This window comes from Panthera pardus, unplaced genomic scaffold (assembly GCF_024362965.1).
Source record: "Panthera pardus isolate Hobbes unplaced genomic scaffold, ASM2436296v1 HiC_scaffold_333, whole genome shotgun sequence".
NCBI classification, from domain to species: Eukaryota; Metazoa; Chordata; class Mammalia; order Carnivora; family Felidae; genus Panthera; species Panthera pardus.
Window position 1 is genome coordinate 31,302 of NW_026526914.1, and position 24,347 is coordinate 55,648.

At 55.4% G+C, this 24,347-nt stretch overlaps 2 protein-coding genes across 2 annotated transcripts; both read left to right on the forward strand.

Moving 5' to 3' along the window:
- Positions 1 to 3,876: 3,876 nt before the first annotated feature.
- On the forward strand, positions 3,877 to 6,590 carry LOC128774575 (testis-specific Y-encoded protein 1-like). The gene is made up of 5 exons (XM_053893641.1): positions 3,877 to 4,563; positions 5,784 to 5,861; positions 6,018 to 6,129; positions 6,268 to 6,413; positions 6,519 to 6,590. Exons 1-5 carry the CDS (start codon positions 3,877 to 3,879, stop codon positions 6,588 to 6,590), a joined length of 1,095 nt encoding a protein of 364 aa, XP_053749616.1.
- A 12,651-nt stretch (positions 6,591 to 19,241) lies between these two features.
- Positions 19,242 to 21,789, forward strand: LOC128774527 (testis-specific Y-encoded protein 3-like; the record flags this gene model as incomplete). Its single annotated transcript, XM_053893593.1, has 6 exons — positions 19,242 to 19,424; positions 20,223 to 20,381; positions 21,074 to 21,151; positions 21,296 to 21,407; positions 21,500 to 21,645; positions 21,739 to 21,789. Coding segments are annotated over exons 1-6 (729 nt in total), but the record flags the coding sequence as incomplete, so codon positions are not given.
- Between the last annotated feature and the right edge of the window lie 2,558 nt (positions 21,790 to 24,347).

Genomic DNA, 24,347 nt, shown 5'->3' on the forward strand with positions numbered 1-24,347 from the left:
CTGCTGCCCAGCGGCCTCTTCCACCCCAACATCAGCGTGTGTGGGCTCCAGAGTGCTGTCCCTCGAGAGAGGACACCCTCAGCAATTCAGGAGCCTTCTGACTTCCATGTCTCTGGACCACACGTGTCTCATTGGCCTGTCGGGATCGTCACGTTGTTCTCTGTTCACAGGAAATGTCTCGCATTGCCTGTGCTCCTCTGTCTCCCTGAGTGAGCCCTGGCGTGTTTGTGTCTTTTCCTGGCTTTGCCTGTGCCGACACCTCTCTGGTGATGCCTCCTTGCCTGGCCTAAGTGGGCACAGCTGTACCCGTGTAACCGCCTTCGTCTCTGCACACCTGTGTGTTGGGTCAGCTGTGGCTCTGGTGGCCTGTCTTGTCTTTGGTGTATGCTTCTGCGCTTGAGTGTGCTTCCCTCTGCATTCAACCCCTTTCTTCCACTGACAGATCCAGTTGCTGTCCTGCTGTCAGGTGGAGGGGCTTCTGCGTGTTCTGTTCTATGTTCCAGGAGCCAGAAATCCTTCCGTGCCTGTAGGACCTTCGTCAGAGGATTGGCCATGCACTCACTGCCAGCCAGTTAATGTCCCCAAATGCAGCTGGCTTGCTGTGAGCATTCCGTCACACCTCTATTTTCTGTCCTTCTGTTTTCAAACCCTTTGCGCCCGAGGGGCTCAAACGTCACTGGCCGGCACATTGCAGATGCAGGCGTAAATTGTGAAAAGCGGACCGGCAACGTTTTCCCACTTACTCTTTTGCCACGTGGCATGTTCCTGGCTGGGAGAGACTTCCCCCTGCCAGTGTGTGTCTCGTTTCCGTGTGCCTCCTGTGTGTTCTGGTCCCTAATTTGTCCATTACGTCCTACCTGGGAGTCTGATCCATGTTTGCAGGAACGAGGCTGACACCTTTGACTGCTGGGTTCTGAGCTCAGCTTAGTCCACCAGGACTAGTGCGTGCCTGAGGGACACAACGGGCAGTGACGGATGTGCCCGTATCCTTCACGTGCAAGCGCTCCGTCCAGCCACCTTCACCGGGACATTTCTCAGCGACCCCTCTTTGTGTGTGGTGTGAGCACTTGCCTCTGAGAAATCTGACGAGGCGGTGAAGCATTGCTTACGGCTGCCCTGTGCAAGTTAAATCTCCAGAACTCATGCACATGGCATGACTGCATCTTCACACCCGAGCCCCGACACCTCCTCATCGCACCCTCCCCTGATTAGCACCACTCTACTCTCTGGTGGACTGCATGCCTTTAACTCCTTTAGTCTCCTCAGGAATCCATCAGGCAGGGCTCACCACCACTGTGCTTCTGTCAGGGGCTGGCTTCTTTCAGTGAGCCCAGTGCTTTCTGCACTGATGCTCAATGCACCCGCAGAAGGGTGAGCCACACTAAGCCCGGCGGCAAACCCTTTGGCCCTACGTTTCCCACACGTGTGCCTGGTGGCAGAGGTGCACAAGGAGCCTGCCTGCATGCGTCTCCCAGGTCCTCCACAGGGTACAAAGTACCGCCTCAGGAGGCTGATCCGCATCACATGGGCATAGCTCTGCTTGCACGTGTTAGCCTTTCGTATCATACAGGCAGCCCAGACTTAGAAATCCTGCTACCTGCTTACAACTATCCAGCCCTCGTGCTTCTGCAGACGCTCTGTGTCTGTACAGACATTTGAGTCACGGTCTCGTGACCTTCCAATACAGCTTGATGGTCTGTCCTTAGCTTACAGCCTGGGATGCGGTTCTCACTCATTGTCCTCCCCTCGGGTGCGAGTTTCCTCCATCACTGTGGTGGAAGGTAACCTTTATCACCATACGTTGGCTTGAAATTACTGGGCGGATCACCTGTCTGCGTCCGGGGATCCGAAGGAGACCTTGGCTCTTTTGCTCACGGTCCACCCTTTCTCTGTAATGAGTCGCTTTGGATGAGAAGCTTGCCAGAGGCGAGGGGGCCTCAGAGTTGAGCACATTTCCTGGGCATCTGTGAGAACTTCGTTGGTTCCACTCGGAAAGCATTGACATTCATGGATGTGCAGCCTCTGCTTTTGCTTGAATTTGCCGAGCTTTGGGACGTGATTTCTTCCCGCATGTGCTGTGCCTAAATCTCTGCTGTGTCTTTCCGGCAGTCCCGTTTGCTGTCTCCTGCTGGTAAGTACAGGACTTCCAGCAGCCCTGTGGGGAACGGGTCCTTGTTTTCTTCCCTGCGGTGCCCTCTTCCTCACCCCGAATGACCTCACTGCAGCTTCCTTCTAGTTCAGCGATCGTTTCAGACTGCCCTTAAGGTCCAGGTGGGAGCGGTGCCTTTTGTGCTGAGGGCTGACCACTGTAGAGCATTCGTCTCTGTGCAAATTGCACAGGTGAATTTCACCAGGTGAAAGAGAGTGCACACTGCAGTTGCCCTGTCTTCAGAGTCAGCCCACCTGTCTCCGCCTCGGCTGCCCCTGCTCTCCTTCCTCCTACCCTCTCCTTGCCTCCCCCTCCCTTGTCTTCTTCCTGTCCCTCCCTCCCACTTTCCTTCCAGCTCTCTTTGTCTTCGTCTCCCTCCTCTCCATCACTAATGCCTCCCCCTGTCTCCGCCTGTCTTCCTTGTAATAGGTGCCCCTCTGTCTCTTCTTGTCTTGCTCCTCCTCCCTGTCTCTCCCGCCAATCTCCCCGGACTCTCCCTCTCCAGGCTGGTCTTCCCCTCCACTCGTCCTTCCTTCATCTGCTCTGCTAGCACGTGTCTCTCTCTCTCCCTCTATAGCTCTGTCTCTCTGTGTGTCTCTTTTTCACTGTCTCTCTCAGTGGACCTTCTGTGTCTGGGTGCATGCTTCTTCAGAATTCTTGTTGGTGCCTGGGAAATGGGAAGGGAACTCGTCTGCTTTCGTGTGTACTAGTGAAAGCAGGCACGGGGCTTTCTCAGAGACAGACACAGACAAGTCTGCAATTCTCGGTGAAGGGCCCCTACGTGCCCTGCGTGGTTGGAGTCGTCCTCCTTTTAGTGGAAGGTTAGATTTCAGGACCGGAGCAAGCTGCTAAATCCTACTACCCCATCTCCCTGGCGCTCTGTACGGAGATCAGTAGGGCACCAGTGGCAGATGGTGCTCTGGGGGTTGTTCTTTGCTCTGCATTGCAGTGCAGTGAGGTCTACTGAGCTGTGTTCTTGCAAGGACATGGCGGTGGGGTGGGTCTAGGGTGGGTGTCACTGGTTCTGGGTGGGCACCCACCTTACCGCCGCCCTCAGCCTGACGGCCAACGAGGAGATACCGTGGGGACGGCCATGTGGCCCCGGTAGGCGTGACACTAAGGACTTCTCCAGGCTTTGCCCCAGCTTCATGAAGAAGGGGCAAGGCACGGAGCAGGGAGTGGCTCACGGCGTGGACGATCCTGTGCTGAATGCTCTGGTGCCCGTAGTGAGGCCTCTGGGGAAAGGGTGTACAAGCGACCACAGACTGCGCGATACCGGGGACCTCGCAAGTGAAGGCTGGAAGGTGACAGCGCTGAAGAGGACATGCGGCAAACGGGGGCCACGCTGGCACCTTGGCACTCGCTCCAGAGCCTGGACCGGCCATTGGCGCGCGCTTGCTGGCGGCCAGCACCCTGTCTTGCTGTCTTGCAACTGATTGCTCCCCGAACCTGGCCAGCTGGCCTGACCTGCCCTGGAACCACTTCGCCCCCAGGCCGCATGCGCACACTCTTCACTGCCTCTGTCTCGGCCCCTCCTCCACAGCAGCCACAGCCAATGCGGAGTCCTCAAATCCCAGAGCCTGTGCGCCTGCGCTCAACTTTGGCGGGCTGCGGCGGGAGGCTTCAGGGAGCTAATGGTCTTGCGGCCAAGGCTCCCCCCACCTGCTGCCGTTTCCTGTCCTTGTCCTGAGGCTGCCCTAGCTACACTGGGGCCGGGGCCGAGCGTCATGGCCAGCGTGTCGCGGTCCGGACAAAGCGGAGATTCCCGCCGACCCTGGGCCCTGATCGTCCCGGATGCGAAAGGTGGAGAGTCCCGGCCCCGCGGGAATGCAGGGGCGCTGGAGGGCGTGGGCTGGCCGCAGTCCCCAGGTTCAGGGGCGGCAAGCGCCCATCCTGTGCAGGAAACCCAGGCCGGGTGTGAGATACAGGTGGCAAGCCCAGCGGAGGAATTGGTGCTGATATTGGATGACGGAATGGTGGCGGCTGAGGTGGTGATCGGGGAGGAGGAAGAGGACGGCGAGGCGACCAAGGATGAGGTGGCTGGAGAGGAGAATTCTGAGGAAGCCAAGCCAGAAGCAGAGGACATGCACGAGGAGGAGGAGGAGGTGGAAGTTGAGAGACAGCAGCAGGAGGAGTTTCAGGAGCAAGAGGAGAAGCGCGAGGCAGATGCAGAGGCGGAGGAGGGGCCCCAGCTCTCACAGCCGCTGCAGCAGCAAGAGCCAGCGCTGCGTCCTGCCTCAGCCCAGGACCCGCTGGCAGCACTGGAGCGTCTTCAGCTGGAGATCAGCGCTGGGAATGCCCAGGATTCCAGGGCCTTATGGCGGCTGAAGCGCAGGATTCTTCGGAGGCAGATTTCTTACCTGGATCACAGAAGGGCCATCATCAAGCACATCCCTGGCTTCTGGGCCCAGGCGGTATCCTTCCTTGTGCTGGTGGGTGATGGCGGGGGCTGTTGTGCAGGAGGGCTGGGCACTGAGAGCAGGGTGCCTCAGGGCGATGGCCCCCAGAGAGGAGAGCTGGGGAATGGTCCCTGGCCCTGGGTTGGTGTGGTCTGGGATCCAGTGTAAGGCCTTGGACAGGGGCGGTTGTTGGGGATGGGGGGACTTGGTGACTGGGTCTGTTTCCTCTAGGTCTCCGCCAACGTTGGCCTGCAGGCTGGTCTCAAATATTACTTGCAGACACGAGCCATGTGTCCCCATGCTACCAGAGCTAGGGTAGCACAAAGCAGCCTTCACTCAGAGCAGATAAGGCAAGGAAACATTTCGCTGCAAAATGGGAGAGTTACGCAGGCCGCACACCCACCTTCACATTCACAGGCTGTGCACGTTTCCTAGCAGTTCCTTCAAAAGAGAGCATTTCAGACACACACTCATGACCTTTAGTGGAACCACGCCACGCCCCTTTGCCAGACAGTAGGACGACTGAGACCCACTCCGAATGGGGTACAAGCTGCCTCCTCAGACCCTGACACACACACACACACACACACACACACACACACACACACACACACAGAGGATTCTCTTCTGGTATCTCCACCCCTGCTTCCCTCTCTGTCCTCAGGCTCCGGCTCGGTCCCACCCATGTCTTTCTCTCCGGACTGGCTGTGTCACTGTGTCTAATCCTTTTCCCTCCTCGGCCCTCCTCGTCCGTGCTTCTCGATCTCTTTCTCCCTCCCACACCCTCTGCTTGCAGCGTAAGTGTGCAGTCGGGTTCCTGTAAGCCATGTTATTCCATCTGGACTCAGGAGGCTGGTGACAACATAGGTCTTCACGGGAATATGCCAAGAAACCCAGCCGTGAGGAGGGGTCAGAGCACATGCCGACATCACAAGCTATGATGGGCTGCTGGCAGCCCACACAGGTCAGATATAGGAAGGAACTGTGAGGCGTGCAGGCAGTGGAGTCTCTCCCTGCTGTGTGCAGACAGCGTGGCAGGTACAGGAAGCCAACGGACTGCCCAGTGTGGATGGGGTCTGATGCATCTGCAGAGGCTGAGGAGTGTGGGGACTAGTGTTTCCTGGTCTTTCTGCACATGCCGTGATCTAGTCCCTTGCTCTTAGCCTGGGAGGGTTGGAGGGGGGCTGTGTCTGTTTCCACAGCATCTGAAGGCACAGCTCCTTGACACAGCACAGATTCTGAATCACCCCCAGTTGTCGGCCATGATCGGTGCCCAGGACAAAGACGTGCTCAGCTACGTGGTCGACTTGGAGGTGAGACCGGGGAGGCTGTGGCTGGGGGCCGTCCCGTCGGGTGTGGGATTTGGGCAGGAGAAGGTGAGGCAAAGGTGCTCACCCTCACAGCCAGGCAAGTAGCTCAGGACCCCGAGGGAGGACACTTGCCCCCTCCTGTCCCATTGCTCACGGCAGGTGGAAGAAGTGGGCCATCCCAAGTACCGCTGCAGAGTGATGTTTTTCTTTGGGGCCAACCCGTACTTCCGGAACCCAGTGATCATTAAGGAGTATCAGCTGAGCTTTGCTGGTAGGGTGTGGGTCCCATGATGGTGCGGGGCAGGGGGATGAGGAGCATGAATCAGGGGCAGGAGGGAGGGGGAGGGGGAGGGGCAGGTGGGTGGGGAGGAGGCCATCAGCTTTCTCCTCAAATCCTCTCTTCCTGCAGGCTACAGGATATCGCGTTCCACTCCAGTCCAGTGGTTCTGGGATTATGAACGTGGAGCTCCCAGTCGCAGGCATGACCCCACCAGCCTTAACTTGTTCAACTGGCTGTGTGAGCACAGCTGCCCAGGGGCGAACAGGATTGCCGAGGTGGGGCCCCTGAGGCCTTCGTCAGCAGTGGGGATGTGGGTGGCCCCCGGTCAGAGAGGAGAGTGGGCTATGCCCAATGTGGCGCCGGCCTGTGTCCTCTTCCAGATCATCATCGAGGACCTGTGGCCCAATCCCCTGCAGTACTACCTGAGGGAGGAAGGGACCAGAAGACAGTGATCTGACGTGCTCACGTGTCGGTGAGGACCCCAGTATGCGGTGTGTTGACCTGCGTGTTGTATGGGCAAGGGAACGTGGGCCACACATTGGCTTGGAAATGGAAGGTCCGCCGACACAGGGACACAGGTAGCATGGGGAGAGGGTGGGAGGATGACAGGGGACCTGCAGAGACTCAGCTGCAAACACACAGAGGGTCGAAGCCTGCAAACCAAATGCAGTTGTGCTGTGGGCTGGGGCTTTGGAGAGCAACTGGGGAGGAGCAGTGCTTCACCACAAATGCTCCCCGTGGATGTCCGCCCTGTCCCGGGCTTCCCCCTGCTCCTTCAGTCTGGATTTGCCTGCCAGTCTTTGGGTCAGGAGCTGCCGTGTCCCCAGGCGCCACTGTGGTGAGAATCTCGCACTTCCTTCCATGTGCCCCACCACGCCATGTCCTCCCGCAACCCGACAGCCATTCTTAGAACTGGTCCAAGGCCATTGGGGGCTGGAAATGAATCCCTGGGTGAGAAAGCAAGGGGGATCGCAAAAGGGCGAGGCACAAGAGTGACACCATCTGGGATGTATCTGCAAATATCCCGTATCATTCTTGGTGTCTGTTGCGTGGGGGTGCGTGTGTGCGCGTGTACGCAAATGTGTCTGCGTGTGCCCACATGCGTCAGGGGCTCTGCATCTGTGTGGGCGTGAATGGCGCAGAGCTTCTATCTTTGCCCATGCAGAAACAAAGGAGGACGCTACCAGTGCTGGAAGAGATGGGTGGATGAGTCTCCTGTCTTCTACGTGCCCCGGAGAGAATTGAGGAAGAGATAACGTGTGGCAGCCTTGAAGAGGTTCCACGATGTTTATGTGGACACATACAGGAAGCTAAAAACCCTTCTGTTTTTGTGTATGTGTTTGTGTGTGTTTATGGGGGACGCAAGGAGGCTCGACGAGAACGGGACCTGAGTGTGACTGTCCTAGCCGCTGCCCGGGTGATTCTGTGTGTGCAGGAGAGGTGCAGTACTGGGGTGGGGCCGGTGTTGCCATGTGCACAGAGGCCTGCCTTCTTGGGCAGGAAGAGCCTGGAAGGAGGAGGAGGAAGAGACAGACCTGTTATTTGGAGATTTATTGTATAGGCCAGAGCCGAAAGGCAGGGAAGGGGATTGCACAGTGGGACCAAATTGGTCCATTGGGTCGTGGTACAGTGTGGCCAGGACTCGGGGGGGTTTCATCCAGGACCCTTGCTCCCAGAGGGGTGTTGTGTCCTTGGTGAGATAGAATCCAGTCAGCAAAGCCTCCAGTCAGGATCAGAGCTAAGACCACATGTCCCCGGACAACTCAGGAGCAGGCAGCCTTCTCATAGTCGATGGCAGTATACCTTGCTGCTGCCTCCCACACCCGGGGCTCCTTTGACCCCGAGCCCTGTCCTCAGACAGTGGCTCAGGATGGGAGATGTGTGAGGGGGAGGGGCAGGTGTGGGTTGTGGGCAGCAGCGAGGCTTATGAGTGGGAATTCATGGAGAGAGTACGCACGAGGGCAGAGATCCAGCGTGAGTTCGTGCGAGTGTGTGTGGGCGTCTGTGGCAAACTGGGCCTGAGATCCGTGGTGGTGCCGGCAGTGTGAGCGTGCATATGTTCGTGCGATTGCGTAGCCGTGTGTCTCTGTGTGTGCAGGAGTGGGTGGTTAGGCCACTGGAGAGACAAGGAGAGACACAGCGGTCTGTGTGAATGAGGTGCTTATGTGGGACGGTCAGGTGCCAGAATACAAGAGTGCAGTCCCTTCCCTCCTGAGTCCTGATGGTAATCGCTGGGATGGGTGCAATCGTTGCTGTGCCAGGGGGCTCAAGTCAGGATGCAAAAGGGAGATTGGTGCAAGGTCAAGAGGGGGGCCGAGGGGAGGACAGCCTGTGTCCAGTGGCCAGTGGACCACTAGTGAGTAAGTGTGCTTGTGTGTGTGTTAGTGTGTGTCTATGTGGGAGTGAGTGTGTGTGTGTGTGTGTGTGTGTGTGTGTGTGTGTGTGTGAGTGGCTCTGGTGGGCCGACAGTAGCAAATACGTAGGGGCTACATGGTGTGCCCAGGCTTTGTGCACAGGGTAGCTAGGGAACCCAACCTGTCAGGCTACGTGGTGTGCAGAGGGCGTAGGTATTTCCCTGGAGGGAGCCGTCTAGCAAAAATCTCTGCTCTTGGCAGACGAGCCATGTTTTGTCGCCAGTCAGCTCTTCCTTGGGGCTCTCCTCTCTGCTTCCTGTGCACCAGGCCCAGGGAAAGGGAGGAGCTGGGACCCTAGACCTCAGGTGACTTGAGTCCCCCAGGGGTGCCATAGCAGGGTGGTGTGCGTGATCCATGTGTGGATGGGCAGGTGAGCAGCCTGCCAGCTCCTCTCTGAGGGGACAGTTCCTTGCCAGCAACACCTCTCCCCGCAGCACAAGATCACCACTGTCGCTGCAGCTGGGCTGGGGACATGTCAAGGTGTGTCCCAGAACTGTGTTCCCCTTGCATGTAAGTGGTGCCAGAATGCGCCTCTCAGTCCCTGTGCGGGTGACCCTGATTAGCCTCAGGCTTTGTCGACTCCTGGCCTCATGTAAATGGGGAACTGGGTTCCTTTCTCAGTGTCTCAGCGGTTGCATGTCGACAGAGGATGCTGTGGACATTGTGGTCAGGATTCTGACCGGGCTCCCCCCGCCCTGCCCCAAACCACAGTGGGCAGCACATGGCCCACTGTGTGTGCGCTTTGGGGAGGCTAAAGCCGTACAGCCCCTCCAGTATTCTTCTCAGGTGGTGGACGGTCAAAGGGGCCTAGGGAGGAACACTGGTCCCAGTCTGCTGCCGGCTGTGCCCACAGGTGTGTGTGCCCAGCTCCTTGACGCTGAAGCTGCAAGGCTTCCGCACTGCCCCCAAAGCCCCATCCCTAGAATTTGCGTGTGGGCCAGATGGAAGTGAAGTCCCAGTGACCCTGCGGGATCACAGCGGGTGGTCTCGTCTGTGCCTGGCCACCCACCTACCTGCCTTCCCCGCAGCCCGTGGCCCCCATACAGGGCTTTCGGTAAACACACGGCCACCGTCCAGCATGAGAGGAAAGGCTTGACGGTGTCCCAGTACCGCTGGTCATGTGTTGGCTGCTGCCAGCTGACAGCATGGAGACCCCATGGCCCAGTGGAGGATGTCCGACCTGTCCTACAAGGAACTGGGGACGACTGTACGGATGCATCAGGTCCCATGCAGTAACCTAGGCCTGACCTTATCCGCCTAGGGGGTGATCGAAGCGCCTTGGGGTCCCAGGCCTGGCATACGTGTCGGTGAGCTTCCTCCTGGATGGCGCTGCCGACACAAGGCTGGCTGGTCAGGGGTCGCGTGGGAGGCCCGTTGGGTCCCGGCCTCTAGGTCCGATACTGCTGTAGGTGTTGTTGAAAAGACAGAGCACGATATGACCATCCCTTGGGTGTCGCTGCACCGGGGATCCCGTCGCTGCTCCCAGGTTCCCACTACCGAGTCTCCCCGGGAGGCCTGGGAGGTTGCCAGGCTCCTTTTGCAGGGACACAAAGGCCTGTGAGAGCCCATCCGCAGGGTCCGGTGCTCATTGCGGATGACTTGGGGGCAGTGCGAGATCTATTGCTCCCGTCCTTAGAGGAGATTGTGGTAGTCTTAAGGGACAAAGATGTGCCTGGAGAATAGAAGGATGTCCAGAGGAAGCATTGGAGGAGGAAGAGGACGAGGAGGAGTAGGAGGATGAGGAGGAGTTGGAGGAAGAGGATTGGGAGGAGTTAGAGCTGGAAGAGAAGGGTGAATGATTGGGTGCAGGAGAGGGAACAAGTGGAGGAGGAGGATGTCCAGGATGAGGAGGAGCACGAGCCAAAGGAGCAGGAGCAGCTGGGGGAGGATGTTGAGGAGGACGAGAGCAGAGGGAAGAGGGTGGGGAGAAAAGATAGAGCCAGGGTTCCAGAGCATGAGTAGAAGTGTAGGAGCAGAAGGAGGAAGAGCCCGAGGAGGAAGAGGTGGAGGGAGAGGAGGAGCAGGAGGAGTTGGAGGAAGAGGATTGGGTGGGGTTAGAAGAAGAGGAGGAGGAGAAGGAGCAGTGAATGACTGGGTGCAGGAGAAGGACAAATGGAAGAGGATGATGTCCAGCACCAGGAAGAGGAGGATTACGGGCCAGAGGAGCAGGAGCAGCTGGAGGACGGAGTCGACTAGGACGAGAGCAGAGGGAAGAAGAGGTGAAAGGTCAGAGGTAGGGCAGGAAGGGCAGTAGCAGGAGAGGACCTGGAGAAGGAGGAAGAGTCCTAGGAGGAAGAGTTGGAGGAGGAGGAGGAAGAGGTGAAGGACGAGGAGGATCAGATGGAGGAAGAGGACTGGGAGGAGTTACAGGAGGAGGAAGACGAGTGAATGATCGGGTGCAGGCGAGGGAAGAAGTGGAGGAGGAGGAAGTCCAGGACGAGCAAGAGGAGGAGCACGAGTCGAAGAGCAGTAGTAGCTGGGGAGGAAATTGAGGAGGACGTGAGCAGAGGGAAGAAGAGGAGGAGGAGGAAAGGTAGAGCCAGGGCTGGAAGAGCAGTAGCTGCAGAGGGGGAGCAGAAGGATGAAGAGGCCCGAGGCTAAGACTTCCAATACTGTGTTGAATAACAGTGGAGGCGGTGGACATTCCTGTCTCGTTCGTGACTTGAGCTGAGAGCTTTTGCTCCTTGAGATGATATTCACGTTGGGTCGTTCATACATGGCTTTATGATCTCGATGTGTGCTCCTTCTATCCCTACTTTCTTGAGGGGTTTTACCAGGAAAGGATGCTGTATTTTGTCCATCACTCTGTCTGCATCGATTGAGAGGATCCTGTGGTTCTCGTCCTTTCTTTTATTGATGTGAGGAATCACGTTAATTGTTTTGCAGATGTTGAACCAGCCCTGCGTCCCAGGTACAAATCCCACTGGGTCGTGGTGAATAACATTTTCATGTATTGTTGGATCCGAGTGTCTAATACCTTGTTGAGGAGTTTTGCATCCATGTGCATCAGGGAAATTGGCCTATAGTTCTCCTTTTCAGTGGGGTCTCTTTCCGGTTTTGGAATCAAGGTAACGCTGGCTTCATAGAAAGAGTTTGGAAGTTTTCCTTCCATTTCTATTGTGAGAACAGCTTCAAGAGAATAAGTGTTAACTCTTCCTTAAATGTTTGCTGGCACTCCCCTGGAAAGCCATCTGGCCCTGCAGTCTTCTTCCTCCGGCAGGTTTTTGATTACTAATTTGATTTCTTTACTGGCGATGGGTCTGTTCAAATTTTCCTTTTCTTCCTCTTTCAGCTTTGGTAGTGTATACATTTCTAGGAATTTGTCCATTTCTTCCAGATTGCCCATTGTATTGGCAAATAATGGCTCCTAATATTCTCTTCTTATTGTTTGCCTTTCTGCTGTGTTGGTTGTGATGTCTCCTCTTTCATTCTTGCGTTTCTTTATTTGGGCCCTTTCCTTTTTCCTTTTCATCAAACTGATGACTGGCTTATCAATTTTGGTAATTCCTTCAAAGAAGCAGCTTCTGGGCTCATTGATCTGTTCTCCTATTTTGGTTTGTTTCTTTGTTTGTTTGTTTGAGGTTGTTTTTGTTTTTGTTTTGTTTGATTTTTGGTTTCAATAGCATTAATTTCCGTTAATCATTGTTATTTTCTGTCTCCTGAATGTTTTGGGTTTCGTATGGTGTTCTTTTTACAGCCTCTTAAGGCGTAAGGTGAGGTTGTGTCTCTGAGATCTTTCTTTCTTCTTTAGCAAGACCTGACTTGCTAGATAGGTCCTCTTATAACCGACCCTGGTGCGTCCCAGAGGTTTTGGGTTGTGGTGTTATCACTGACTTCCATATACATTTTCATTGACTTCCGTATACTTTTTATATTCTCTTTCAACCCTTGCTTAGCCCGTTCAATCTTTAGTAGGATGTTCTTCAGTCTCCCAGTATTTGTTACCTTTCCAAATTGTTTCTTGTAGTTGATTTCGAGTCTCTTAGTGTTGTGGTCTGAAAATATGCACGGTGTGACCTCGATCTCTTTGAACTTCCTTAGGGATGACTGTTTTCCCCAGCATATGATCTATAGAGGAGAATATTCCGTGAGCACCGGAGAAGAATGTATATTCTGCTGCTTTATTATGAAATGTTCTGAACATATCTGTGAAGCCCATCTTGTCCAGTGTGTCATTCAAAGCCCCCGTTTGCTTGTTGATTTTTCGTTTACATGATCTGTCTATTGCAGTGAGTGAGTGCATAGAAGTCTCCTCCTATGATGGCATTACTAAGAATGAGGTTCCTTATGTTTGCGTTTAATTGGTTTGTATATTTGGTTGCTCTCAAATACGCCACATAAATGTATCCATTTGCTAGGTCTTCTTGGTGGATAGACCCCTGAATTATGACATCATGGCCTTGTGTACCACTTGACACAGTCTTAAATTAAAGTCTAGATTGTCTGATAGAAGTATGGCTACTTTGGCTTTGTTTTGTTGACGGGTAGCATGACAGATGATTCTCCATCCCCTTCTTTTCACTCTGAAGTTGTTTTCACATCTAAAGTGGGTCTCTGGTAAACAGCATATCGATGGAACTTGTTTTCTCATCCATTCTGTTCCCCTATGTTTTTTGATTGGAGCATTCAGTCCACTGACGTTTAAAGTAGTACTGAAAGACACGATTTTATGGCCATTATCTTGTTTGAAGAGTTGGAGGAAAACATATCTATATATCTTTATATCTGTATCTACGTCTCCATCTCCATCTATATGTATATGTGTATGTGTATGTATATGTGTATGTGTATGTGTATGTATGTATATGTATATGTATTGTATTAACTGTATCTATATATCTATATCTATATCGATATGTATATGTCTATATACATCTATATATATAATTCTATATCTATTTGTATATATAAATATAATTATAAAGATAGATAGATAGATAGATAGATAGTTAGATAGATAGATAGATAGATAGATATCAATTTCCCTCTGAGTGTCCCCCCTTAAAATTGCATGCAGGTGTGATTTAGCGGTCACAAACTCCTTTAAATTTTGTGTATCTGGGAACCTTTTTCCTCTGTTTCTATTTTGAATGATGGCCTTGCTGCATAAAGAATTCTTCACTGTGGATGTTTCTAATTCAGCACTTTGAACGTATCCTACCACTCCTTTCAGGCCTGCCAAGTTTCTCTGGATAGGTCTGCTGCAAACCTGATCTGTCTTCTCTTGTAGTTTAGGGACTTGTTTCCCTTGCTGCCTTGATGATTCTCTTTGCCTGAGTACTTTGTGAGTTTGAATATGATATGCCTTGCTGAGGGTCAGTTTTTGTTGAATCTGATGGGGTCCTCGGTGCTTCCTGGATTTTGATGGTGTGTCTTTCCCCAGGTTAGCAAAATTTCCCACTATGATTTGCTCACATAACCTTTCTACCCCTTTTTCTCTCTCTTCCTCTTCGGGACCCCTATGATTCTGATGTTGTTTTTCGTTCTGCATGAGTCACTGATTTCTCCAATTCTTCAATCGTGCTCTTTTCCTTAATCTCCCTCGATTTTGCTGCTTCCATAGTCTCCATAAGTTGGTCCTCTGAATCGCTGATTCTCTGTTCTGTCTCATCCATCCTTGACACCGCTGCATCCATCCGTCATTGCAGCTCAGTTATATCATTTTTAATTTCATTCTGGCCAGTTTTTACTGCATTTTTTCTCTGCACAAAGGGACTCTAATCTACATTGGACTGCAGCTAGTATTCTCATAATCGTGCTTCTAAATGCTGCTTCAGACATCTTGCTTGTGTCTGTGTTGGTTGAATCCCTGGCTCTCGTTTCTTCAGGCTCTTTCTTTCTGGGTGAATTCCTTCCCTTTGTCATTTTGAATGGAGAAAAGGAACTCATGAGGTAGAAAATTCAATGAAATATTCAAATTATAAAATGTTAAAAGTAAAAACTTAAAAACACACATGTGAATAATGGAATGAATGATGCTAGATTCTAGGCATGTTTCACCTGGGTGTTGAAAGTGGTTTTGACACAGGAGAGAAAAAAACGTGGGAGTGGAGAAAAATTTAGAAAATACTAATAAAAAATATTAAAAAGGGAAATGTTGTGAGAATTTGAAAAACCAATACACTGAAGTAGACTAAAAGGAGAAGATGGGAGTAAAATAGAATCTGTGAATATAGACACAAAAGGAAAGAATCATGTAGAAGAGTATTAAAGAAAGTTAGTAAAATTTCCACCTGCCCAGTCTCCTTCGCCTCTCCGCGCACAAAAGCACCTCCCTTCCCATGCCTCCTCGCTCTCCAAGTTCACTTCTGCATGCCACGTACCTGCTGAATTCGGTGGTTCAGGATATGCAGATTGCTGTGCTAATCCTCCAGTCAGTTTCCTGGGTGGGTAGGATGGTTTAGTGTTGGTCTGGCTGTATCTCATGCACGCGAGACACTTAAGAAGCTTCCATGCTGTCTGCCATCCGGGCTCCTCCCCAAAGAGGTGAGATCTGTAGCACCAGTTCTCCGATATGAGACATCCCACAGGAAAGTTGTGGTCGGTGACAAAGCGGAAAAGGGCATGTACCAAACAGGGAGGTCACCCTGGAGGGGGAGGCAGAGAACCTGCTCCAGACCTGGGAGGGGAGGCAGGGGCTCAAATGCTGGAGCCACGCCCACTGCCCTCCAGCTGATTGTTCCTGAACAGCAGCCAACTGTCTGGGTCTGGCCTGGAGCGCCTTCACCCCAAGGACCCATGGTCAAAAAGTTCACTGCCTCTGCCTCTGCCTCTCCCCCACCTCCACCGCAGCCACAGCCACAGCCACAGCCACAGCCACAGCCACTTCAGTGTCCGAAGGGCCACGGGGCCGTGGGCGTGCTTCCCAAATGCTGGTGGGCTCCAGAAGGAGGCAGCAGGCATTTAAAAACCTTGGGCCTTGACACTCCACCTGCTGGGCCTAGTCTGGAGCCTCATGCCTCAAGTTCCCACTCCTTCTGCTCTATGGCCCTAGCCTGAGGATGGGCTAGGGCCCCAAAGCAAGGGAGTCCTGTTCCGGAAAACGCTGAGATTCCTGACAATACCGGGCCTCCATTCTGCTGGAAGAGGGCGTTCGAGAGTCCAGGAATCGTGGCAACACCCCTGTCTCAGTCCCAGACAATTTCACTCATTCATACGCACTCACACGCACACGCACGGGCACGGGCACACACACACACACTCCCCCTCTGTGGCTGTCTCTAGTGGTGACTTACTCTCCTTCTTCGGCCTCCTTCCATGTCCCTCTGGCCTCTGTCTGTCTCTGAGTCCCTGTGATCATTTTCTTGAGGGAACGCTTCCTCCCTCCCGCACCTCCATCTCTCTTTCTCTGTCTCTGTGCTGTCCTTGCACAGTATCAGTGCATCTGGGTTTCCGTGAGCTGTGCGTGTCCATATGGACGGAGTAGGCTGCTGATGGCACAGGGCTGCAGGGGAACACACAAAGGAACGCACAAGTACCAGGGGTCAGAGCACATCCAGACCTCCTAAGCCGTGACTGCCTCCAGGCAGCCCACACAAGCTGGGTATACATGTGAACTGAGAAAGGTCAGTCCCTTGGCCCTTGCCCTGTAGGTTGCAGCCAGCTGGGAGGTACTGAAACCCAAGGGACTGCCCAGTGTTGAGAGGGTCTGAAGAAAGGGCAGGAGCCGAGGAGCCAGGGAACCTAGTCGTAGCTGGTGTTTCTCCACATGCCATGTTCCGGTGCCATTGGTACTGGAAGGTTGGTATCAGTTGTGGCTCTCTTTCCTTGGCATCTCAATGCAAGCTTCCGTGACCCAATGGAGGTCCTGAATCTGCCCTAGTTTTCAGCCAGGTTGGGCCCCAGGACAAATGCACGTGCTGTGTGAGGGGGGAAAGCAAGTGTGAGTCGTGAGGAGGAGCTAGCCTCGTGAGTGGGATGTGGCAGAGGGCATGAGTGAGTGCACAGGTCCACTAGAGTGTGTCTGTGAATGTATTGTGGCTGGCGCCTGTGAGTACTTTTGCCTGAGACCTAGCGTTTGTGCTGGCAGCGTGCACGTGTCTGTGTCCACGTGCCGCGTGGCCGTGCATCTTTGTGCCTGAGTGAGTGTGTGTAGGCCGTTGGCAAGCGAAGGAAAGAGACTGGGGGCTTTCCTGACTTGGTGAGTAAGGGGGGGCTCCCGTGCCAAAGTGCAGCGAGTGCAATCCCTTCGCGCCTGGGATCGACACGGAGCTAGCTGATCACCTTTCATGACGGGAGGAAAGCCCGGACTTTGCCTGGGTCCGCTCGTCCTGTGTTGCCTTGGCCAGGGGCAAGTTGGGGTTGGGCCACCCATGGCGCAGTGGAGGAGGACCAAAGTTCCCTGCAAGGAAGTGGGCGTTAGTGGAGGGAGGCAGCAGAGAGCATGAGTAAGCCTGGCCCTGCTCCTGGAGCGGCCTTGGGGATCATCGCAAGGCCTTGTGGTCCCAGCCAGGGTATGTGTCTCGGTGAACATCCTCCTGGATGACCCTGCAGAGACAGGCCTGGCTGGTCTAGAGTCCCTTGCGAAGTTGGGGCCCGGCCCCAGGACCCCAATACTGTGGTAGGTGTTGTTCAAACTGAAAGGCATTGCCTGCTTGTCCCAGACAGTCCCTGCACCTGGGACCCAGATTTGTTCCCACGTTCCTGCCACGGGGTCTCCCGGCGATGCGTGGGAGTTTGACAGGCCCCATTTCTCTGGAGGGAGTGAGTTGCATAGGTCAGGTGCACCAGGGTCTGGGCCTGCTTTCCTGTCTTGCCCACCCGCTACGTCCTCTGCTGAGGGCAGCTTGAGGGCTCACCACTGGACCTGTTCCTCTCCCTTTCTGGGTAAGAGTTTGCCTCTCTGTCGGTCACACTGGCCACCCCCTCTCAGCCCCCTACCACCTGTTCAGCCTCCCCCCATCCACCTGCGTTTCTATGCATTGCTGTCACCTGAAGCGGTGGTGTGCTGCCTCATATATCACAGCCACCCTGGAGCATTTCTGTACCCCGTTCGTATCCTGACATAGCCCAGCGAGTCTGGAGGAACCTCTTCTGTGTCACGGAAGCAACATGTTGGCCAGAGGGCCCGGCACACGAATTTGGAAATCCTAGAATCCCCCGCCTGCCTGGCAGCCTCCTGGTCCCATAAAGAGGTAGGGGAACACTGCATTCCACCAAAGGGAAAAGGCAATGCATGAGTGTGGTGCCTGGCCAGGCAATGCATCTCGAGCCTCCAATCCTGCAGTGGCTCTGTGTGGTGTGTGTGTGTGTAGCTTATGCTGTCTGACATAGACCGGCAGGGAGTCCACATCACCACTGCCCTGACAGGGAGGGAGACCACATCATCGCCCTCACTGCACACCGTCTGCAGCTTATTGCTTCCCCAAAGTGGTCATGTGGCTTCATGTAGACCCTGGGGCGTGTCCCTCACTTGGGTCCCAACACTGCATCCCCCAACCCCCCGATACCTCTCGGAGACCCTTGAAATCACGCTGCCTGTGGCACAGGGGGACAGTGTTTTGAGCCAGCGCCCACGCTCATGGCAGCCTGCCGCCTAAGTGAGTGGTAAAGGAAATGGGACCAGGATGAACAGACATACGGCCAACGAAGGCCTGGGGAGGGTCCCTGTGAGAAGATGGCCAAGCATTGTGGGAGGAAGGGGACCGCTGTCTGTGGGACAGACACAAGCTCCAGGAATCCCAGGGCCCACGGTCACGGGTCTTTCCTGTGCACTGCCACACACGGGAGCAATGGGCAGCCCATCATGAGAGGGGGGTGTGTGCTTGCCAGTGTGTCACTTTCCAGGCAACGGGGACAAACGGCAAGAGCGGCGCGCATGATACGCAGCCTCCCCTAGTGTGGCGTCCTCTCCACGTCACACACCTCTGGTCACCGACCTTCCCTAGCCGGTGCACTGCTAGACTGCTGTCATGACATACATGTCTTCTGGGAGCAAGGATGGACGTAGAGAGTATGCAAAGGAGGCTGAGCAGATGGAAAACCGGGGTGCACAGACAGCAGGCGCACAGCTGACATGCGTCTCCCGGACAGCCAAGGTGATCCGCTGAGTGGATTTGTCGGACTAGGGGCACAATGAACAAAGGTGGCGGTGTAAATGGGCAAAGCGGGGAGGTCCCCCTTTACCCGTGTGTGTAGATAGCCGCGTGCCCAGCGCAGCGTGGAATGCAAAGGTCGCTTTCGCATGGCCAGAAGCCAAACAGGGCACCCAGAGCGCACAGAGGGCCGGCTGCAAGCCCCCCGGAGGAGTTGCACTGCACGGGGCCCAGAGCCTTCCTGCCTATGCAACAGACGCGCCCCAGTTTCCGGGTGACCTAGGGGCGGGACCGCCGAAGCCACGCACGCCACCGTCCCTATGATTGGTCCTGAAGGCAGTGAAGCGGCCTGGGCGTGGCTTGGAGCTCCCTCAGCCTCAAAGCCGCAGGCGCACACCTCTCACCACAAAGGCCTCCGAGGCAGCATCGGCATAGCGATAGCCACCGCCGAGGCATCCTGGGTACAGCACCATGCGCATGCGCATGCGCATGCGCATGCGCCCCCTCGACCTTTGGGCTCTGGGAGGAAGGGGGAGCGAGTTGCCAGCCATTGCCCTCAGGGCTCCACTCACTGGGTCTGGGGAGGGGGGCCGTGCTTTCACCTCCCGCTTCGTCGTCGGTAGGAGCCACAGTTGGTGTCTCGGGCCGGGGCCGCATGTTGCACGACTCGTGTTTCCGAAACACTGGGGATGCCCGGAGCCCCCATGCCGCCTTCGACCGGGAACGGGGCGGTCGAGAGACGAGGGCCCGTGGGGACACTGGGTCTCCGGCAGGGCCGGAGGTGCCGCAGGCCGAAGGCTCGCAGGCCACAAGCGAACAGCCTGTGCAGGAAGGCCAGGCCCGACCCGAGAGGCAGGTGGGCGGCCCCAGCGAGATATCGGTGCCGCTGGTGCATGACATAGTGGCGGTGGAGGCGCTGTGGGGCCTGGCGGAGGAGGAGGTTGAGGTGGCGGCCGCGGAAGAGGACGCGCCTGGGGAAGAGGGGCATGAGCAGAGGAAGAAGGGGGAGGAGGACGAGGAGCAGGAGCCGGGGAAGGAGAAGGTCCAAGTTCACGAGGAGGAGGACCTGAAGGGCGAGGGGGAGCAGCAGGACCAGAAGAGCAGAAGGAGGAGGAGGAGGAGGAGGAAGAGGGGGAGAGGCAGCAGGAGTAAAAGATTAGAAGGAGGAGGAGCAGCAGAAGCCCAAGCAGAAGGAGGAAGAGCGGAAGGAGGAGGAGTTGGCGGAAATGAAAGGGGAGGAGCAGGAGCAGCAGGGTATACAAGCGGGCGCGGCGGCGGCCACGGCGCCGGCCGCGGCGGTGGCGGTGGAGGCATTGGCGGCGGCAGTGGCAGGGGAAGGGGACCAGGAGGAGGAGCAGGAGGAGGAAGGGAAGGCGTGCGAGCCATTAAAGGGAGAGCAGAATTGCAAACCGAGGAGGAAGAGGAGCAGGAGAAGGAAGCGCTGGAGGAGCAGCAGCAGGGCGAGGAGGAGGTGGAGGGCAAGGAGGACAAGGAGGAGCGGGTGGAGGAGGAACAGAAGCCGAGTGAGCAGGAAGGCCGATGGGTGGAAGAAGCCCAGGAGCTGCAGGTGAAGCAGGCTAAGAAGGAGCAGGTAGAGTCAGGCCTCCGTCCTTGCCCTTCCCCACTGGAGGCTCTGGAGGCTCTGGAGGCCCTTCAGATAGAGCTACAGCCGGTGAATAAACAAGCCAGCCGGGAGCACGCTCGACTCAAACTCAGGATGTGGCAGAGGCGGCAGCGACATCTGCAGCAGAGAGGTGCCCTTATCCAGGGCATCCGTGGTTTCTGGGCCAAGGCTGTATCCTTCCTGCTGCTGGTGGAGGGTCCACAGGGGGCTGGGCTTGCGCAAGAGGAAGGAAAGGGAGGTGCCATTTAGAGGAACCCAGGACAGGGACTGGAGCTAAGCCACGCTCCAGTGGCCGGGAACGTGCAAACGTGATCCCATCCGGTGGTCCTGGCTCTGCAATGAGTGTGGGAGGAGGGCAGTGCCGGGGTGGGGGAGGCATGTGTGCTTTACGTCGCACCTGGCACGGAAACAGCGCTGGGAGAGTGGGGAGTGGCGGTGGAGGTCCAGGCCAGGTCGGGGAAATGACCGAGGGCTTCTTCCCACACAAAGCCGCGTGGGGGCACGTTTCTGGGTCCCGCTAAGCATCTTGCTGCGGGGAAGGCGATGTGAATGCCCACTGGTCGGCGCGAGACCGGATGTGTGCTGTCTGGCTGTGTGGAAGTAAGCGTCCTCAGTGTCCTCACGAGCACACAAAGCTAGGCGTGGTTGTGGGCGTCTGGGCATGCACAGCCTCCTGTGCGTGTCTAGCAGAGCCCTGCGCGATCCTGAGACCCCGTGGGCCTGGACGCAGCCTGTGGGGAGGGCTTGAGACCCTGGGGGAGGACGCCAGTCCCGGGGGGAGGACGCCTGGATGCTGTCCACACTGGTTCTCTGGTTCGAGCTCTCTCACGCCCAGCACCTGAAGGCTCTTTGACCTGCGGCAGTTTGTGAACCACCCTCAGATGTCAGCCCTGATTAGTAAGCCCGATGAAAGCATGCTTCGCCACATGACCAATTTGAAGGTCGGCCTGGGAGTGGGAGGTGGTGTGGGTGGCTGGCTGTGTGGGGAGGGGAGGTGGTGGGGAGAAGTGATGTGTTCCTTCCTCAGGGGAGGGCGGGTCTCCTGGAACAAGATTTCACATTTCTGCCCCACTGTACCACGGCAGGTGGAGGAACACAAGTTTCCCAGGGAATGCCGGAAGATCCTGCTGTTTTTTGGCAAGAACTCCTACTTCCAGAATGAAGTCGTTACGAAGGAGTATGTCCTAGGCCTTGATGGTAAGTGTCCACTGACTGCATGGGCGGCAGTGGGTGCAGGGTTGAATGTGATTAGTTCTCTGGCGCCTTCTCACATACTCGTCTTCCTGCAGGGTATAGGGCGTCTCATTCCAGTCCCATCCAGTGGTACCCAAGGTACAGACAGGAGGCCTACAGACGCAGGCATGACAACAGCAGCCTCAACTTCTTCAACTGGTTCTCTGACCACAGCTTTGCCGGCTCTAGCAGGATTGCTGAGGTGGGGCCCTGTAACAAGGAAGGGAGGTGATTTTCATGGGTTCCCCCACTGCGTGGGATAGCTACCTGAGGCCTGGCCTGTCTCCCCTACCAGATAATCATAGAGGATCTTTGGCCCAACCCCCTGCCGTATTTCAAGATGAAGGAGGCCCCAGGAGAGAGAACTGAGAGGGAAAGAGGTGAGCAGCCAAGGGTGTGGGCACGGAAATGTGTGTCATGGGGTCCAGGGCACAATTCTCTTCTGCATGGAGGCACCGAGACTCACAGCGGCCCAGGAGGTGACCCCAGGTCAAAAGGGCATCAGCCTGAGACAGGGAGTCTTAAGAAGTAACGTGTCAAAGAGGCTTTGCCCCTTTGGGGAGCCTGAAGGTGGGAAGGGGGCTAGACAAAAAGAATGAGCAAAGCGGGACAACCAAAGCTGGCTCATCACATAGCACGGTGACAACTGTCATTCCCGGACCATGAACCCCACCCTCAGGCCTCCTACCACCATCCCACATGTTGTCTGGCTTCTGGATCCCCTTGTCAGCTTTGGCACAGCTTATCACACCCTCCCATCCTACTTTCCGTTTGGAAACATTCAAGCAACCTTACTCAGGGCCAAGATAAGACTCTCACCTGTCCTGTGTGTGTGTGTGTGTGTGCGTGTGCGTGTGTGTGTGTGTGTGTGTGTGTGTGTGTGTGTCTGTCTGTCTGTCTGTCTGTGTGTACCCATATATCCCAGGGATATGCACGATCTTGAGAAGAGTATGAAGGAGCGTCGCACTTCATCGACCCCAGTGGAAACCCTTCCGATGCTCACCGATGGTCCACAAGATTCTCCTGGCCATGAAATAAGGACAAGGGTGGTGGTGACACGTGGCGCAGGGCAGGGGTCCAATACATTTGAAGAAATATAGAATGGGAGATAAACAGCATGAAGTGTTTGTGTGTGTCTTCCTCTCAGGTTCGCTCTGGGGCGTGTCCATGTATACATGCGGCTGTCCAGAGGTGTAAGTGTTCTGTGCCTGCACATTGGAGTTCCAAGGAAGGGCGGGACGTAGGACATTGTCCGTAGGGATGGGTCACACATTGGGATTGCATGTGAGGTCAGTAAGATTGAAGCAATGGGGACTTGAGTGAGGGAGGCCAGGGCACAAACCTGAGAGAAAGGCCAGTGCCCAGGTTCATAGCTTTCCTGTGAAAATGAGGAAATTCAAGGAAACGGAGAGGCCAGCACAGGCCAGGGATGTCCAATATTCAGGGATTGGGCATGTCCATGATGGTGCCCCCAGAATCCCGCATGGGGACACCCTCAGTCATGTTGACTGAACCGCCACACAGGGAGGAATTCCCAGGGTTGATTACCCTCTGGTTTTCAGACGTCTACCAATGCAGACTGTCTTGTGGACAAGGTCAGGATCTCAGGACCAGCCACACATATTTGAGGGATTGTGAGCAGGTTGTAAGATTGGCGTCCAGGGGAAGGAACCGAGGGACCAGAGGCAGAGTGGGTGGGTAAGACCGATGAAGTTCTGCTTCAGGCAGAGTTGACAGGGACAACATACACACTGCAGAGAAAACAGCCCACTACAGTCTCACGCAACTCCAAAATCACAGCGAACTTTTCTGGTTCCACTTCCTGAAGCTGAGCCTCCCAAACACCGCTTCACTTATTCTCACACACACACACACACACACACACACACACACACACACACACACAAGACTCCTGAAGGAGTCCTAGTGCTGATGCCCTTGTGTGAACTTTGCTGTTTCTGAAAAGACCTCTGGTTACGAATGGGTGGCCCGGATTGCAAGCCAACAGAGGGGAGGGTCGCGGGGAGGTGGGGCTCTTCAAGGGCACGAACACGCCAACCTCTCCCGTGTGCCCTCTGCCCTCTCATCATCAGCCGTGATGAGTCGGGTGATGCTCTTCCTCTGTGTCCACAGGCTTAAGCCGTGTGTCCAACACGCCATGTGAGACTTGTGAGAAGACTCCCAAGTGCAAACACCAGCAGGCGCTCAGGGAGGTCGCCTCGTCCCAGGCAGCCTGTGTTCCTTTGCCTGAGTGCCAGGACAAAGGCTGCCTCAGCCACATAGGGAACGATGGACTTGTGAGGCCTTAGCATTCTGTGCAGAGGTCCCCGGCAGGCCTGGAGCTTAGAAAGGACTGGGACGAGCCTCACCTGCGAAGACGTGAGTGCTGGGATACTCCTTACACAGCAGATGGCTGCTTGCCAGAGATGTCTGTGCTAGGGATGGGGCAAAAGCTCCACCGTGCGAGCAGTGCAGTCGACAGAGTTCAGCCTTGTCCATCGCAGGCTCTTCTGTATCCCCATGTAACACGGCCCCCAGCACAGCGTGCCTGACACTGACCTCCCGACACTAATATTCCTGTCTCCCAAGCTGCCCAAGCTCCCCAGGATCCCCACTGCACAGCTCTGCAGTACAAGAGCCTTCTCTGCAGTGGCTCTATTCCAGAGAAGGCGTGGGCAGTCCCAATGCATGGAGGCCTCTTGCCCCTATCATATGCAGACAACACGGTCAGCGGGGTGTCAGCACGCTGTGGAGTTGAGGATCTGTGCGACCAAGCCTTACCTCTTCCAGGGCAGAGGCTGTCGCACTCTCTAGAAGGGAAGGCAGGCCTTTCTCTCGCTGCTGTCTGCACACTGGCTGGAGAGGCACGTCTTCTCAGCTGCTTGATGGGTAAATGTCAGGGTA

Excerpts from the sequence above, each read along its gene's own strand:
- LOC128774575 (XM_053893641.1), top strand. The coding sequence starts at position 3,877 with ATGGCCAGCGTGTCGCGGTCCGGACAAAGCGGAGATTCCCGCCGACCC. Across the intron at positions 6,130-6,267 it reads GTATCAGCTGAGCTTTGCTG|GCTACAGGATATCGCGTTCC; the intron begins GTAGGGTGTGGG and ends CTCTTCCTGCAG. Across the intron at positions 6,414-6,518 it reads GGGCGAACAGGATTGCCGAG|ATCATCATCGAGGACCTGTG; the intron begins GTGGGGCCCCTG and ends GTCCTCTTCCAG.